Below are 13,685 nucleotides of genomic sequence, written 5' to 3' on the forward strand. Positions count from 1 at the left end.
GTCAGGGTCAGCCTAGTCAGTCTTATTAATTTCGTCTGGATACCGAATTCTCTCATGGCCGTGTACAGTTTTACCCTGGCTATGATATCATATGCGGCTTTAAAGTCGATGAAATTATGGTGCAACTGACCTGCATATTCCAACAGTTTATCCATCACTTGCCGCAGAAAGAAAATCTGATTTGCCTGGAGGGAAGCTTCTTTGGTGTGGGCCAATGATGTTCTGGGCGTATGGGGCTATCCGGCCTAGCAAGATAGCGGAAATCTGATAGATGGTACTAAGCAACTTTCTGTTAGATCTAGATTATTATGGTGTAATAGAGTGCCGTCGCCGATTGATAACCGGCTCCATTGGGGTATTCGACGTTTATCAGTGAATAAGAAAAGGAGTTTTGTGGAAATAAAGGCAGCATTGAAATTTAATATGACCAGGAATAGGATTTGCCAAATATTGTATGAAGATCGAATCGTTCAATATGTTTCGCGGATAGCGAGGCCTATGTTCAAATTAATTCATAAAAGAGCCTGATTGCGATTTGCCGAAAGACATCAATTTTAGAGGCAGGAATTCCATCAAGTTGTATTTAGTGATAAAAAAGTCTAATTTGGGTGGCCGCTGTCATGCTGTAATTTATAAAGCGAAAGTCATCATCGATTCTTCGAAATTCAAAAATATACTCGTACTGGAGTAATCAGCCAAAAGTCTAGACTTAAATCTAATCAAAAATTGATGGAGTGTACTATTGGCATCAATTTTCAAAAATGGAGGTCAGTTTCCATTAAGGATTTAAAAGTCGCTCTGCAGGATGAATGACGGAAAATTGATGACAATCTCCTAAAATTAGTAATTAGTAATTCAATGCCATATAGGCTAGGAAAAGGGATTTCTAACAAAAGAGATTATACTTCCCATTGAACTATATTTTGCGTTGAAAAAATTTCATAAAAAAAGCCAAAAAGACATAAAGATGGTTTCTGCACACATATATATTTACTGTGAAGTTTTTGAATTTTATGTTTTTAGGTTTTGTGTAAAACAAAATCTTATTAAAATCGATTCATTGTCTGTCTGTCTGTCACACGCACTTTTCTCCAAAACGGCTAAACCGATCCGAATCAAATTTGGTGGACATATGGGAATTATGAAATACCACACATACAGTGGGTGGCATAAATTTACATGGAATTTAAAGGGGGCTACATGCAAAGGGGGGATGTAAATTTTTTTCATCGATTATAGTCATGTGGGGTATATTCTCGATTAGTATGTTACTTTCCGAATCTTATACTAGTTTTGATGTGAATTGTAGAGTACGCGAGTAAGGAGTCTCTTAAAGTGAGACAGAACTCATTTTCTGAAACTACCGATATCTGCTCATATAAACTTACTAATAATATATTACAAACTTTTAGAAACCCCCTTAAGTTATCCTAGGAGCACCAGCTTAGAGGACAATGTCCCACATACGCGGCCATTAGTGTCAAAGTTATAGCAGTTCAAACTTAACACTTTCGCGCGAATTTACTGCATCTGAAACCATGCAAATAATAGAAGAATAATTGACATTTCAGTGAAATATTAAAGTCCCATATATGAAGAAATTACTTCTCCACAGCTCTTTTACCCTTTCCAGCTATTAAGTAAGCCCTTTTTAAGGTTTTGTGTAAAGCAAATCCGGTTAGTACTTTTACAAAACCGGTCCTAGTTTTAACATTTGTTGGAAAGATGGGGAGTGCGGTGGTCGAAATTGATAATTTCTTTCACGGACCCATTCTCAGAAACTAAAAATCTGAAAAAGTCACACAATCTGAAAAGTCAGTCGCCTAGGCTCCGGAATACCCTCCATACCGATGTCTGTTCAAATAAACTTAATAATAGTATGTTACTACATTATATATATATTACTATAATTTTTAGTAATTGACTGTAAAACCCTCCTAAAATTCATTCTAAAATCACGAAATTTTGCTGGTCTCTTTTACAGGTGAAACCAACTGAACACAAATTAGTTTTTCAAGTATTCGATGAAAATCGTTTAACACGTGATGATTTTCTTGGAATGGTTGAATTGACACTTGTGAATTTACCGAAGGAGCAGGATGGCCGTGTAATATCGCCTAAAAGTTATCCTTTGAGACCCAGAAGGTCAGTTGGGTATGTCTATGATATGAATTTCATTTATTTTATCTATTATTTACTGATGTGTTGCAGTTTTGATTTTTTTCATTTCAGTTTGGCTATTTTTAAGTTAATATGTATGAGGTTATAGGTTCGAATTTTCGGGCGCTCTGTATGCCTCAACGGTTGATATTCGATTATGCTAATTTTTTGAATGTATTTTTATGTTAGATTATTAGTGTTACTCATACAAAATTACGTTCATCATATGTGGAATTTTTAGTGATAATTTTCCTTTCAAAAATATTGGAGATTATATTTAAAATTGTTTCATAGTTTTTTTTAGCAATTTGCTTTCCACATGATGGACTGACTTTTTTACTTTACAAATAACTTTACTATTCAATAATTTGCATTTTCCCCGAAATTTTAGTGCCAAGTCGAGAATAAAGGGAACATTAGAGATCTATCATGCATTTGTTAAAGATACTCCGGATTCGGCAGCTTCATCGCTCAATGAGAATGAATGGGAAGTAGTAGAGAATGGTGTAACGCAAACTAATGTTGCAGTGAGTACTACGGTACGAGATATGTTCGTTAATTTAAAGCTTACATATAGATTTTCTTTTATAGAACTCTTTTGCATCAAATCCTGCAGTAGAGCCTTTGCCTCCGGGCTGGGAAGAACGGCAAGATGCTAACGGTAGAACTTACTTCTTGAATCACATAGCTAGAACAACACAATGGGAACGACCGACATTGTAAGCACTTTCTTTCATTTGAATAAAACTTACAAATGATCGTTTCCTTTACAATTTCAGAAGTGATCAAGGACGATCTGATGTTGACATACTTGCAACAGATTTCCACAGGAGGTTTCATATTAGTGCTGATGATTCAGAAAATCAACCAAACCAGGTAAGTTAGCTTAGACGGCCTTGAAAAATTTTTATCCATGCATGCTGTTTTCCGCTTACAAAAAAATGTTGTGAAAAATTCTTATTTTGAAACGAATTCTATTAAACTCACATGCACACATAAATTAGAGGGCCGCGTCTCCTTGTTCAGACGATGGGTCTATTGTCAACAATGCCATTGATATACGTCGAGCTCATTACGTCGCCACTTCTTCTTTTGAATGTTCATCATCGACGGAAAGTGATTCCGCTGAAGAAAGTGATGATAGCGGGCATGAGGCAAATGGATTTGCCACTCCTCAGATAATTTTTGTAATAATTAACAATAGACCGAAGTAGTTGATGTTCACTGTTGAATTGGCGAATTGAAAAGCTAGGTTTTGCGGAGTCATTTGTTTTCAGTCATTGTATTTTGGTGTCATTTTACATTATGTATTGGGGTGCTGGAATAAGTAGAATTATTACTCGATTCCTATACTGGGCAGGTCACTCAAAGGAGTTATTTTTGTCAATACATATTGATATAATCATCGCAGTCGAGATCTCAAGAAAATATTCGATATAATTAGAAATTGCGGTGTTAATATATAGAAAGTCGTCAAAGTATAGAGTCATAAAGTAATTCATAAAATAATATGCTAGCAACAGTTTCATACAATAATTCATGACACTGTCATTTTCCTAATAGGACAACTCCTTCACTTCGGGAAACTTACACCATTCTGTTTCGATGACAGCTTTGAATACAAACAATGGGGATGTACTAAGGTTTCTATCTAAAATGAATACAGGTTCTAACGTATCTAATACATTTATACTTTGCATATAAACTAGACCTGTCCGACCTGCTCCACCGGTCCCAAGAAATTTCACGGGTTCACTTTCATCAGGGCTAAATCTTCGTAGGGATCTGCATGCAGAATTGAATAGGTTTGTTTTTTGTTTTTGGAATCAATGGAAATGTGCCCTCCGAGCTAAGTTATTTTCGTCAAATTCTCTACAATCAGGTCTTTTATGCGAAATAGGGGCTTGGCTTCCGCCACAAATGCTCACGTAAACACCAGCCGCGCAATTGAGGACCAGACTCCTAATGAGGTACGAAATTTACCTTACTCTTTTGTGTTGTTCTTAAAAGTCAGCGGTTGAGGGAGTTATTCACTTTCGTGTGGCATTCTGTGTTCACTTCTAATTGATGATAAGTCTTTAATATCTCATAACTGACCTATTTTCAAAGAGGGGCCAATTTTTCAATTAAATTTCATATAGTTTGGTAATTTTGATATATGAAAAGTTGGGAGAGATATGTGCGTCCTTGAAGTATTTTACATGTGTTAACTGACAATCAAATGGAGTATGTGCAGTTTCTTAATCGTTAAGAGGCTGATCATGTTATGAGATATGCAATTTTCCTTTAACCTTACTTCATATCTTATAAATGGAGCTTCTTCAAGTTTTCATTGTGTTTGTATCTGCAACAGTTAGACATCGCTAATTATTGATAACATAATGCTTGCAAACTGTGTTTCGTACTAAAATCTAACCTATTTGATTATGCGCTATATAAATTAAGTAAATTATTGACAAAAAATAAATATAAACAACCCAAGACCGACGGTAAGTATATTTAGTGATAGAAACTTTTTATAAGCAACGCTTACATATAAACACAAACGACTCAAAAATATGTACTGTTCCAATTCGGTAAATCTCAAATTTGAATATGTTGGCTGCAAACCTCTTTACTTTTCTACCAAATGCGGTATGGTTGCATGGAAAATTCGTCGGATCAGCGTTGTTTGCCCCGTGAAATGTTGCTGCTGTTACTGTTAGTAATCAGCAATTACCAGAAGCTTCATGGGGGCAAGGCCTTACACTCGGGATTGAAGGACCCGCTTCGACTCAAGAGAAGCTTAGATTGATGTTCCTCCTTAATTGTTCGCATTCTCCTCTTTCTGTGGGAGTTGAATGGGGCGATCATAGTGATATGTTTTAATGCTAAGTTGTAATTACGCTCGCATTGATCGAAACAAGTAAAAAGGGACATGGGGCTGTGTTTTGCACATTTTAAAACAATTTTGCAGCATTTCCATGACAATTTTCGTATTTGGGGTTTGCGCAGATGTTTTAAAATTAAAAAAAAAAAAATAAAAGAATAACTTATCAAAAGCGATTCAATACAATTTCTTTGAAAATTGTATTCTATGAAAATTTGATGAAAGTGCGAAGTTGGTGACATGATTTTCTGTTCAGTTTGACAGGATGTCTACACATGTAAGAAGGGACTGCTCACGTGCTATGTTTGTTGACAAGAATGAGATCCGTAATAGTCATTCTTTGGTAATTTCGAGACTAAGAATTTGATCAATTTTCCACAAATGATACAAAAGAAAATTCAAGATATATCTTCAGCAATATTCCATGCTAAAAATTCTGTAGATCAGGCAGATTATTAACGTTAGTTACAATAATATATAGCGAACATGTTAAGTAGCAAGCGTTTCTTCAGATTATAGGAAAATAAATGTTAGTGTATTTGATAAGCTTTTTGATATTAGATGTTCATTGTTATAATTTTTTTCCTTCAATGGTTCTACACTTCAAAGTCCTTCCTTGGCTTGCCGAAAGCTTCGTCCCCATTCTCTCCGTCGAACGATCGCGCGTTCCAATTTTAGAATTCGAGCAGTGTGTAATTTGTGTTTCTTTTCGGGGTTTTCCTTGCCTTTCAGCAGGCGCTTAGAAGTTGCTTTGCTGTCCATATGGGCTAAATGACCTACCTATTGGAGCTTTAATATTAATGGCGGCATCTGGTTCTTTGTTGTTGATTCTCTTGTAGATTTCGTCTATTTCTTTGTCATTTGCTAGAATTGCGCCTAAGTACACAACATGGCTTGCTTGGAAGTTGTATGTGTTTAGTTTCTGGATTTTGAATGAGGGACGTTTTTCTTTTAGTTTGTGTCATGATTTTAGTGTTCTCTTTTACATTTTGAGCCAAATACCTTCACCGTCAAGTTTTACCAGCGTTTCTTCCGCGCTCTCCTTCGATCGTCTCAAGATATTTATATCATCCTTATAGGCCATTATCTGAAATGGTTTGTACAGTAGTTTATTATTTACATCAACTGGTATCTGTGTAATTATATACTTCAAAACTTTGTTGAATAGAATTTGGGCTAGCCTGTCACCTCGTTTACTCGTTTGAAGGTAACGACAACATCCACGTTATATTTCCGACATTTCTCCAGTATCTGTCTTACAGTTTTTGCTGCAGAAGCTGTCTTCTTTTTTATAAATGGCACTTTTGCGCCAAGCATCTGGCATAGTTTTATCATGCTTATAAAACTTGGACGGCATCCTCATACTTCCTTGTTCTTAGTAGCTCCACAGTTATTGTATCCACACTCGGCCCTTTGTTGTTTCTGAATGTGTTAAGTGCATCTTTGAGTTTGTGGCCGCACTGACGGCGATGATGAATGCTTTGCGTTCGAGAGACCGCGAACACGTTCGAGGTCCGTCTTAAGAAATAGGAGTTAAGGTAGCCACGTGTCGGTCTGCATGGAGCTCAGGCGTGTGTTGGTATGATCGTAAAGAAGAAGAAGAAGAAGTCACTAAATGTACCAGCCCATGCACCTTTCTCGCGAACTGAAAAAACTGAGTTCGCTAAGTGCTGCAATACGTCGCCTTACAGTGTTTGATCCCCTTAGTAGACGCAATTGTCTCCAGACCCAATAAGCTTTTTCCTCAGCAGCTGAAATTAGCGGCAGAAAACTCCACGTCCATCACAACTTACGGCAACAGGCAAGTAGACTTGAGCCTTGGCTTGCGTAGGATCTTTTTCGTAGCGCCTGATTTTGGCTGACATCAGTATTCTTATATAAGGCGCAGACTTCTTGTATCACTATGGGCTGCTGGTGCATATGCAGCATAGGTCCCTGATAGACCCCACAACCTTACTTAGGACGCCAGGGAAAATTTCAACTTGCTCAATCAGCACTCTTTTCTATCTTTTTTGAAAACGTTGTCGACCCAACGTATTCGTGTACTTCTGCAAAAATACCGTAACGTCACTACCGAGCGAAGTCCCTTTGAGCCAATTAAGCATGATGTTCAGCAGCACATCAGTATTACTGGCTCCCAAATTCCAATGGAAGGTGGGTCCTTGACTGCCTCAGATGCTCGCCGTTGTGCGGAAAGGGTTTGGACAGCTACTTAAGCAGAGTATATGCAGACCTTGCAACCATAGTTGTTCATTTATACTCCATCTGGTCCCAAAACCCAACGGCGAATGGCGACCGTGTGGAGATTATAGACGCCAGAATGCTCAGACGATTTCGGACCGGCATTTCATTCCATCCACCCAAGACTGGGCATTATTTAGCAATCTGTCGTGTTTTCTCGACCTTAGATTTCGCCATGGCTTATCATCAAATCCCTGTAGCTTCCGAAGATATTCCGAAAACAGCAATTTGTACAATTTTCGGATTCTTCGAGTTCACATGGATGAATTTCGGCCCGTGCAATCCCGTGCAAACCTTCAAGAGATTCATTAACGCGATACTACGAAACTTAGACTTTTATTTCATCTACTTGGATGACATTCTGACCGCATTTGCCATCTTCGAGTCCGAGCATTTGGTGCAGTGTGTGCATTTTTCAACGTCTTCTTGACAATAGCCTAATCCTTAATGTTGAAAAGTGCAAATTTCTCCAGCAGTAGGTGAAATTTCTAAGCCATTCCATCACACCTGACTGCATACAACCGTGCTCAGACAAGGTGCAAGCGATCACGAGGTTTTCGCTGTTAAAAATGGAAAAAAGACCTTAGAAGGTTGTTATGTATGGTAAACTTCTAACGTCGCCTCCTATCCACTCGCTCACCAGCAGGCATTAGTTAACGCTTTCCTGTCTGGCCTTAAGACCAAAGAATCGCGGCAGATTGTGTGGTCTCAGGAACCACTAAGTAACAGCTGGTACAGGCTACACTTCTAGCATTCCCTTAACAGGGTATAATTCCTAGTCGCGTTCTCGATGCCTCCGACATCGCAGTAGGCTCTGCTCTTCACCAAATGCTGACCCAAAGCTGGTAATCGTTGGGTTTCTTCTCAAACCAGTTGAATCCGGCTTTTCCGTTCAGCGCCCATGATCGCAAATTACTAGCCGCGTATCTGACCATCAAGTACTTTCGTTTCTCCCTTAAACCCTGTTCCCAGGTCATAAGCCTCTAACTTTTGCCTTAAGGCAGAAGCCCGATAAAGGCTCCCCTCGCCAATTTCGGCACTTAGCCTACATCAGCTAATTTACATCGGACGTTCAGCATGTGTCCGGTAAAGATAACTTAGTCGTTGGTGCTTTGTCTCGGGTCTCTGAGATCAACATCCCAGCCGTAGTCGACTTTTCGGTAATCGTTGTGGCATTCCAATAGTGATGCCGATTATTTATACATACCTTGGCGTGAAGTCATTTAACGCGGGACTGAAGTCTGAAAACATCATGGAGGAGTGGATTTTTTTTTGCGAAATTTCCCGTCCCTTACTAGACCCCCGATTTGGTTCAACTGTTGAGCCATCCGCATTGCATGGATTAGGGTGGAATTTTCAATATTTTTCTTGTTGAAGCCCAAAGCCCAAAATTTGTGCCTGTAATGGAAAAAGTTATATAATTGGATATCACTTTTATCACTTCAGCTTAACGCCGTGAACAAGAAGATCATGAGGTGAAACTACCTAGACAAGCCTTGAAGTTTTGCTGGACAAAAAATATAACCTCCGGTGGGCAGGACTTTAAGTTAGGATCGCAGTTGCGTTCTGCGCATCATCATTGATATTGATTCACATTTGTGTGATAGTTTTAGTGCATCTGGCCGCGTTTGATATAGAAATGTTCCAGCTTGATGCCAGAACCAGTCGTAGGAGGCGGCGACCCCAATAGTATTGCAATGACACTATAGCTGGTTGCTTATTTACATAGATTCGCACTCACAGAAGTGCCATAGAAACACGATACACAATACATTAAGCGGGTCATCCCGTGTGAAGGCCTTTTTTTGCCTTTTTTTAGAATTTTTTTGTGAAGAACTGGATAAAGATACAAATACGAATTTTTCACCATAGATTTATTGATATCTTGAGCGTACATAGTAATTTTTCCAGATCGATGGCATAGTTCATTATTGAAATACAGAGCAATTTATAGACCCATCTCCAAAAAAAGGATGTTTTTCTCCTTAACTACTGTCCGCAAACTAGGATTATTAAAAACTAAATTTTTCGTGCCGCTTTAAACTTTTTTTTTGTGAATTTTGGGGTTTTTTCACGGTTTCTTCAATGAATAAAAAAAACTACTGAATGAATTGCAATTATCCTAATTTGCGGACCGTAGCAATATGTTCTGAATAAGTCGTGAAAATTTCAAAGAATTCCGTTGGATAGATTTTGGGCTACGGTGGCAGCCGATTTTCAACATGCGGTTCGGTGCCTAAGATGGAGCGATGGCGTGGGCCAGGACGCCAGACAGCTTTTAGGGATATCGAATTGGTGGACCTCGGCGCAAAACCGGGATGTCTGGAGTTCCTTATTAAGGCAGGCCTAGACCGGATACCGGTTGTTGCGCCGTTGATGATGATGATGGTTTCGAGAAAAACCCATTTAAAAAGTAGAACGCGATTTTTAGCCACAAAACCTTAACTGACCATTAATCTGCTATACCTAGTCCATAAAACTTAGGTTTCTTGAAGAAACACATGTACGGCCTTGACTTCAATTCTTGTCCATTTAGCGACGTCATTCGAACCGATAAATACCAGCTTTATTACGGCGATCGACATAAATCTGGCATGTGACTTATCACGTGTTTAACTTCCGAACGAATACTATATTGATGCAAAAAAAAAATCGATTCCGCAGATCTGACACACGGGATGACCCCCTTAACGTTTCCGCAGAACGCACTGCGATCTTGAGTCGGTCTGAAACCGGATGATTAATTTTTTGTTCTATTGTTTTTGACAAGTTTCACCTCCTGTGTATAGTCTTCTTGGCCGTAAATAAAGAGTACAAACACCAACACAAGTAAAATATTTTTTTAAAATTATTTTGAAATTTGCTCAGTGACCCTAGCAAAAAAAAAAGAACAAATTTTCACATTAGTACACTCTTGTATGAGTAACTTCACTCCACTAACAAAATCGCGCACAAAAGTGAGATATTCGTTATTCAAACGATGCTTGGAACACTTGCCGAATTTTTGTTGAAAATGAACTAAGGATGCAAATCCATAACTACCCTGTCACTGCGTATCACATTCGCAATCGAACTATTGAACTATATAAACTGTTCCAATTCCATATTTAGTAGGTCTTTGGGTTAATAGCTAACATTTAGGTTTGTGGTACTACTATTAAGTATTTTTATTATGGAATGTCAAACATGTGCTGCATATAAAACCCCTAAGTTCCTCTGTTAAGTTAAAGTGAAAGTCATTTTCCCGTGCACCTCGAAGCTAACCAAACTGCAATATGCAAGCTCATTGTCACGAGAGTCTGGTAGTGATAAAGTGCTAAGGTATAACGTAACTTTATCGGAACAACCTTGATCAAGGTCTAACGATTTTTATTGCAAGTTTTAGAGGACATGCACAATTCATGTGGTGAAAATATTGAAATATCACTGCTTGTAGGGCGTGAAATGCTAAAACAAAACAAAATAAATTTGTTGGTCTCTGACTGTGCCTCGGCCCGTTGATCACGTGTTTGTTGGCTGAATGCTGTATATTTTTAGTGCTACATTTCTGCAAATGTTTTAACTCCTATTTGTGGTCATTTGTAAGAAATTAATGGACCAAAATGAATGAAGTTTTTCAGGGTTATTTGGACAGAATTAGACAAGTTAATAAAATGATATGAAGTTATCTTGGAGGAAAATAGTTTTTTGCCAAGCAAATCTGATTTTCTGTAAGGATACTTGTTATTAGATATGTCGACAATTTTGAAAATTTTATACAACAAGGTCTATTGGTTCTTTAGAAATGGCCATATCTAGGGGCGGAGTTAAAGCATTTGCATTAGTTTATGAAGGTAGGGCAACTTATCTTGGCGTTCCTGGTATCTTCCACTGTGGTGTACGGTAATTTAGGCGTGTTGGATTGAGTAAAGTTAGCTCTTCGGAGGGGTGGAAGGATAACCGTTGTTTGAATAACAAGATCAATTAGTGTCATGGTATCGACTGCAGAGATGAGTGAAATATAGCATTTATAGCTTGAACGATGGTGCTCGGATAGTGCAACAGAAGATTGCGCTACAAATATCACTGATGGCAGAAGAATCTATATCGTAGGTTGCTTGCTGGGCATCAGCTGATATAGCTGCCAATGAGTATCTGCTTCAAATCGGACTAATAATCATTGGCGAGTGCAATTTTGAACACATTGCCTCCTAGATTATCATTACGGTCTAGAAATGAAGTGCTCTAATATATTAAACTGAAATTAGACTGTTCAGTCACCATCTTCTTAGTGCTGACCGAAAAAGATAGGACCGATTACCTTACTTTCGCTTTTTTGGATTAATTCAAAGCACAGTTAACATTGTGCAGTGCTTCTTGTAGGATGGATGTTATTATAGCACCCAGTACACCCAGTGGACGAAGTTCTCTGAAAGGGTTTCTCATGCTCCTCCTCGGTAAGTGACCTTCTTTCAGTTTTCATCCTTTCATATAGCACCTATAAAAAATAAGTTTTTAATCGGTTGTTTGCACTTTCTATAAATAGATCTTTAAATTTCTTTCATGAAACTTGAAGGAGATTGTTGGGATCGTTTGTTTTACTCCTTTTATTCATCGAATTAAAATTGGTCAATAATATTAGAGGCATGTGATTTTTGCAGGTCCGAGCTCTTTACTCAATGACCCAACATTGCATTTTTAATAAAGTTTTAGTGCTATAATTCTACACATGTCTGTCACGAACTAGACGTTCAAAGTGGAATTTCCCTACGTCATACCATGATCATATTAAATACCTCAGTTCGACTATTTAAACCGTGAGTATTCAAGGTATGTTCTGAGTCGCATTAAAGGTCTCACCATGAAGTTCACACTAGTGCTAACATTTTTGCTCATTTCTCTATACGTGATAAGTGCAGCTCCTGGGCCAGAACCTGTTCCTGAACCTGTACCTGAACCAGCAGCTGGACCTGAACCTACCCCCGTCTTTGGACTTCTTGGTAGTCTCAGCAATCTTCTGGTAGCACTTGTCAAAGCTTTATCCACATTATTGACTGCAGTAGTGGGATGAAGTATAAAATGGTCGAGTGAGTGAGAATTTGAGAAATGCTGTATTAAGGAAGGAAGTAAATGGCCCGTTATAGTTTGCCGATCATTATGATGTCGTAATAAATACCTAAAACTTGATTTCGTATTTTTATTAGAAAGTGCTAAGAATGTTTTTGAAAACTTTCATATTAAAAGAGAGAATCAACCCTAAATTAAGAGGTCCGGGGCGATATAATCATGTAGCTGGTACTTAAGCCTTAAAGAAAAATGACGATTATTTTAGAAATTTATCTCTCAACGAATGATATGGAGTTCGGTGTTGAAATCAACGGAAACAATGCCGCTACCTGTGTATACAAGCACGCTTTCCACATTCTGCTCGTTAGATCATCTTAGTCTCGGCTCTATTTGCCTTCAGTTTCAAGGCAATTTAATAGCGGAGGATAGCAGAGTCTATCACTACAAAACTGTAAAGATTTTTTTTTAAGTTCCTCTAATCAGAGGTCTCTATTAGTTTTTAAGACTCTTTTACTGATGTTGAAGGTTGTAGATTTGCTAGTCATTGGTTGCAGGTATTAGGTGACTTAGATTCTACGACTCCTACTTCTGATTGGTGCCGAGTAGATAATCTTCGTTGTTAGAACAAGCGATGACGGAATAAGGCCTCTTCTATGTAGGCTGGAAAGGCACTTTAACCCTTTCCATACTGACGAAAACGTGGGTACTCTCGTGGAAACTTTTGATGAGCTGTAGGAGTAGCCTGATTCGCATGCATTTTCTTTCGGTTTTTGTCGAGAAAAGGACTTAATTTGATGGCGTCGAAGAAAAATTCTCCAAAAATATATTTGCTGAAGTAACTGGCAACTTTCAAAATAATTTGTATTCCGAGGAGAACGATGAGAAGTTTTGCGATCCAATCGTTCGTTTCGTCGTGAGAGAAGATTTGAGTAAATGCTGCCAACGACGCTCGATTATGTCGTTTGGACTGGAGAGACTGGAAGATTTAGCTTTCGAAATATGAGATATGCTTATTTGCTTACTTACGTTGATCATTTCACCTACTCCTTTCAATACAATTGACGTAAACACAGTTACCAACATTTTTATGGTGATGAAGATTTCACGGTTTAGCAGCCAGATCATCATCATGAAGATTGACTTGAGGCCAGTGGGTGAAATGGTCAATTGTAGATAAGCAGATAAGTATATCCGCGCGATTTAGGAAGCGATCCGAATATGTCGATTGAATGTGCTTGAAATGGGGATTTGGAACATCACATGTTCCTGTTAGAGGTGTGCAGTGCCGAGAAATTTTGGTGTGTTGACAACGCTGGCAATTCCGTCCCTCCATGTCCTCCTATGTGTGGGCAGATTTATTTGGTAGAGA

At 38.3% G+C, this 13,685-nt stretch overlaps 1 protein-coding gene across 8 annotated transcripts in view; it reads left to right on the forward strand.

The window, feature by feature from the left end:
* The window catches only part of LOC119647424 (E3 ubiquitin-protein ligase Nedd-4), a 176,152-nt gene that overhangs the window by 66,477 nt on the left and 95,990 nt on the right, over nucleotides 1–13,685 (forward strand). For 3 of the 8 annotated variants that reach the window (XM_038048323.1, XM_038048327.1, XM_038048328.1), the window contains 7 exons: nucleotides 1,985–2,154; nucleotides 2,552–2,699; nucleotides 2,752–2,879; nucleotides 2,940–3,036; nucleotides 3,724–3,803; nucleotides 3,870–3,965; nucleotides 4,043–4,130. In XM_038048323.1, coding sequence (XP_037904251.1) covers nucleotides 1,985–2,154; nucleotides 2,552–2,699; nucleotides 2,752–2,879; nucleotides 2,940–3,036; nucleotides 3,724–3,803; nucleotides 3,870–3,965; nucleotides 4,043–4,130 — 807 coding nt within the window. Of the gene's footprint in view, nucleotides 1–1,984; nucleotides 2,155–2,551; nucleotides 2,700–2,751; nucleotides 2,880–2,939; nucleotides 3,037–3,164; nucleotides 3,348–3,723; nucleotides 3,804–3,869; nucleotides 3,966–4,042; nucleotides 4,131–13,685 lie in introns of all 8 variants that reach the window. The other 5 variants (XM_038048324.1, XM_038048325.1, XM_038048326.1 and 2 more) reach the window with 5 other exon arrangements.

The sequence above is a fragment of the Hermetia illucens genome, chromosome 2 (genome assembly GCF_905115235.1).
Source record: "Hermetia illucens chromosome 2, iHerIll2.2.curated.20191125, whole genome shotgun sequence".
NCBI lineage: Eukaryota > Metazoa > Arthropoda > Insecta > Diptera > Stratiomyidae > Hermetia > Hermetia illucens.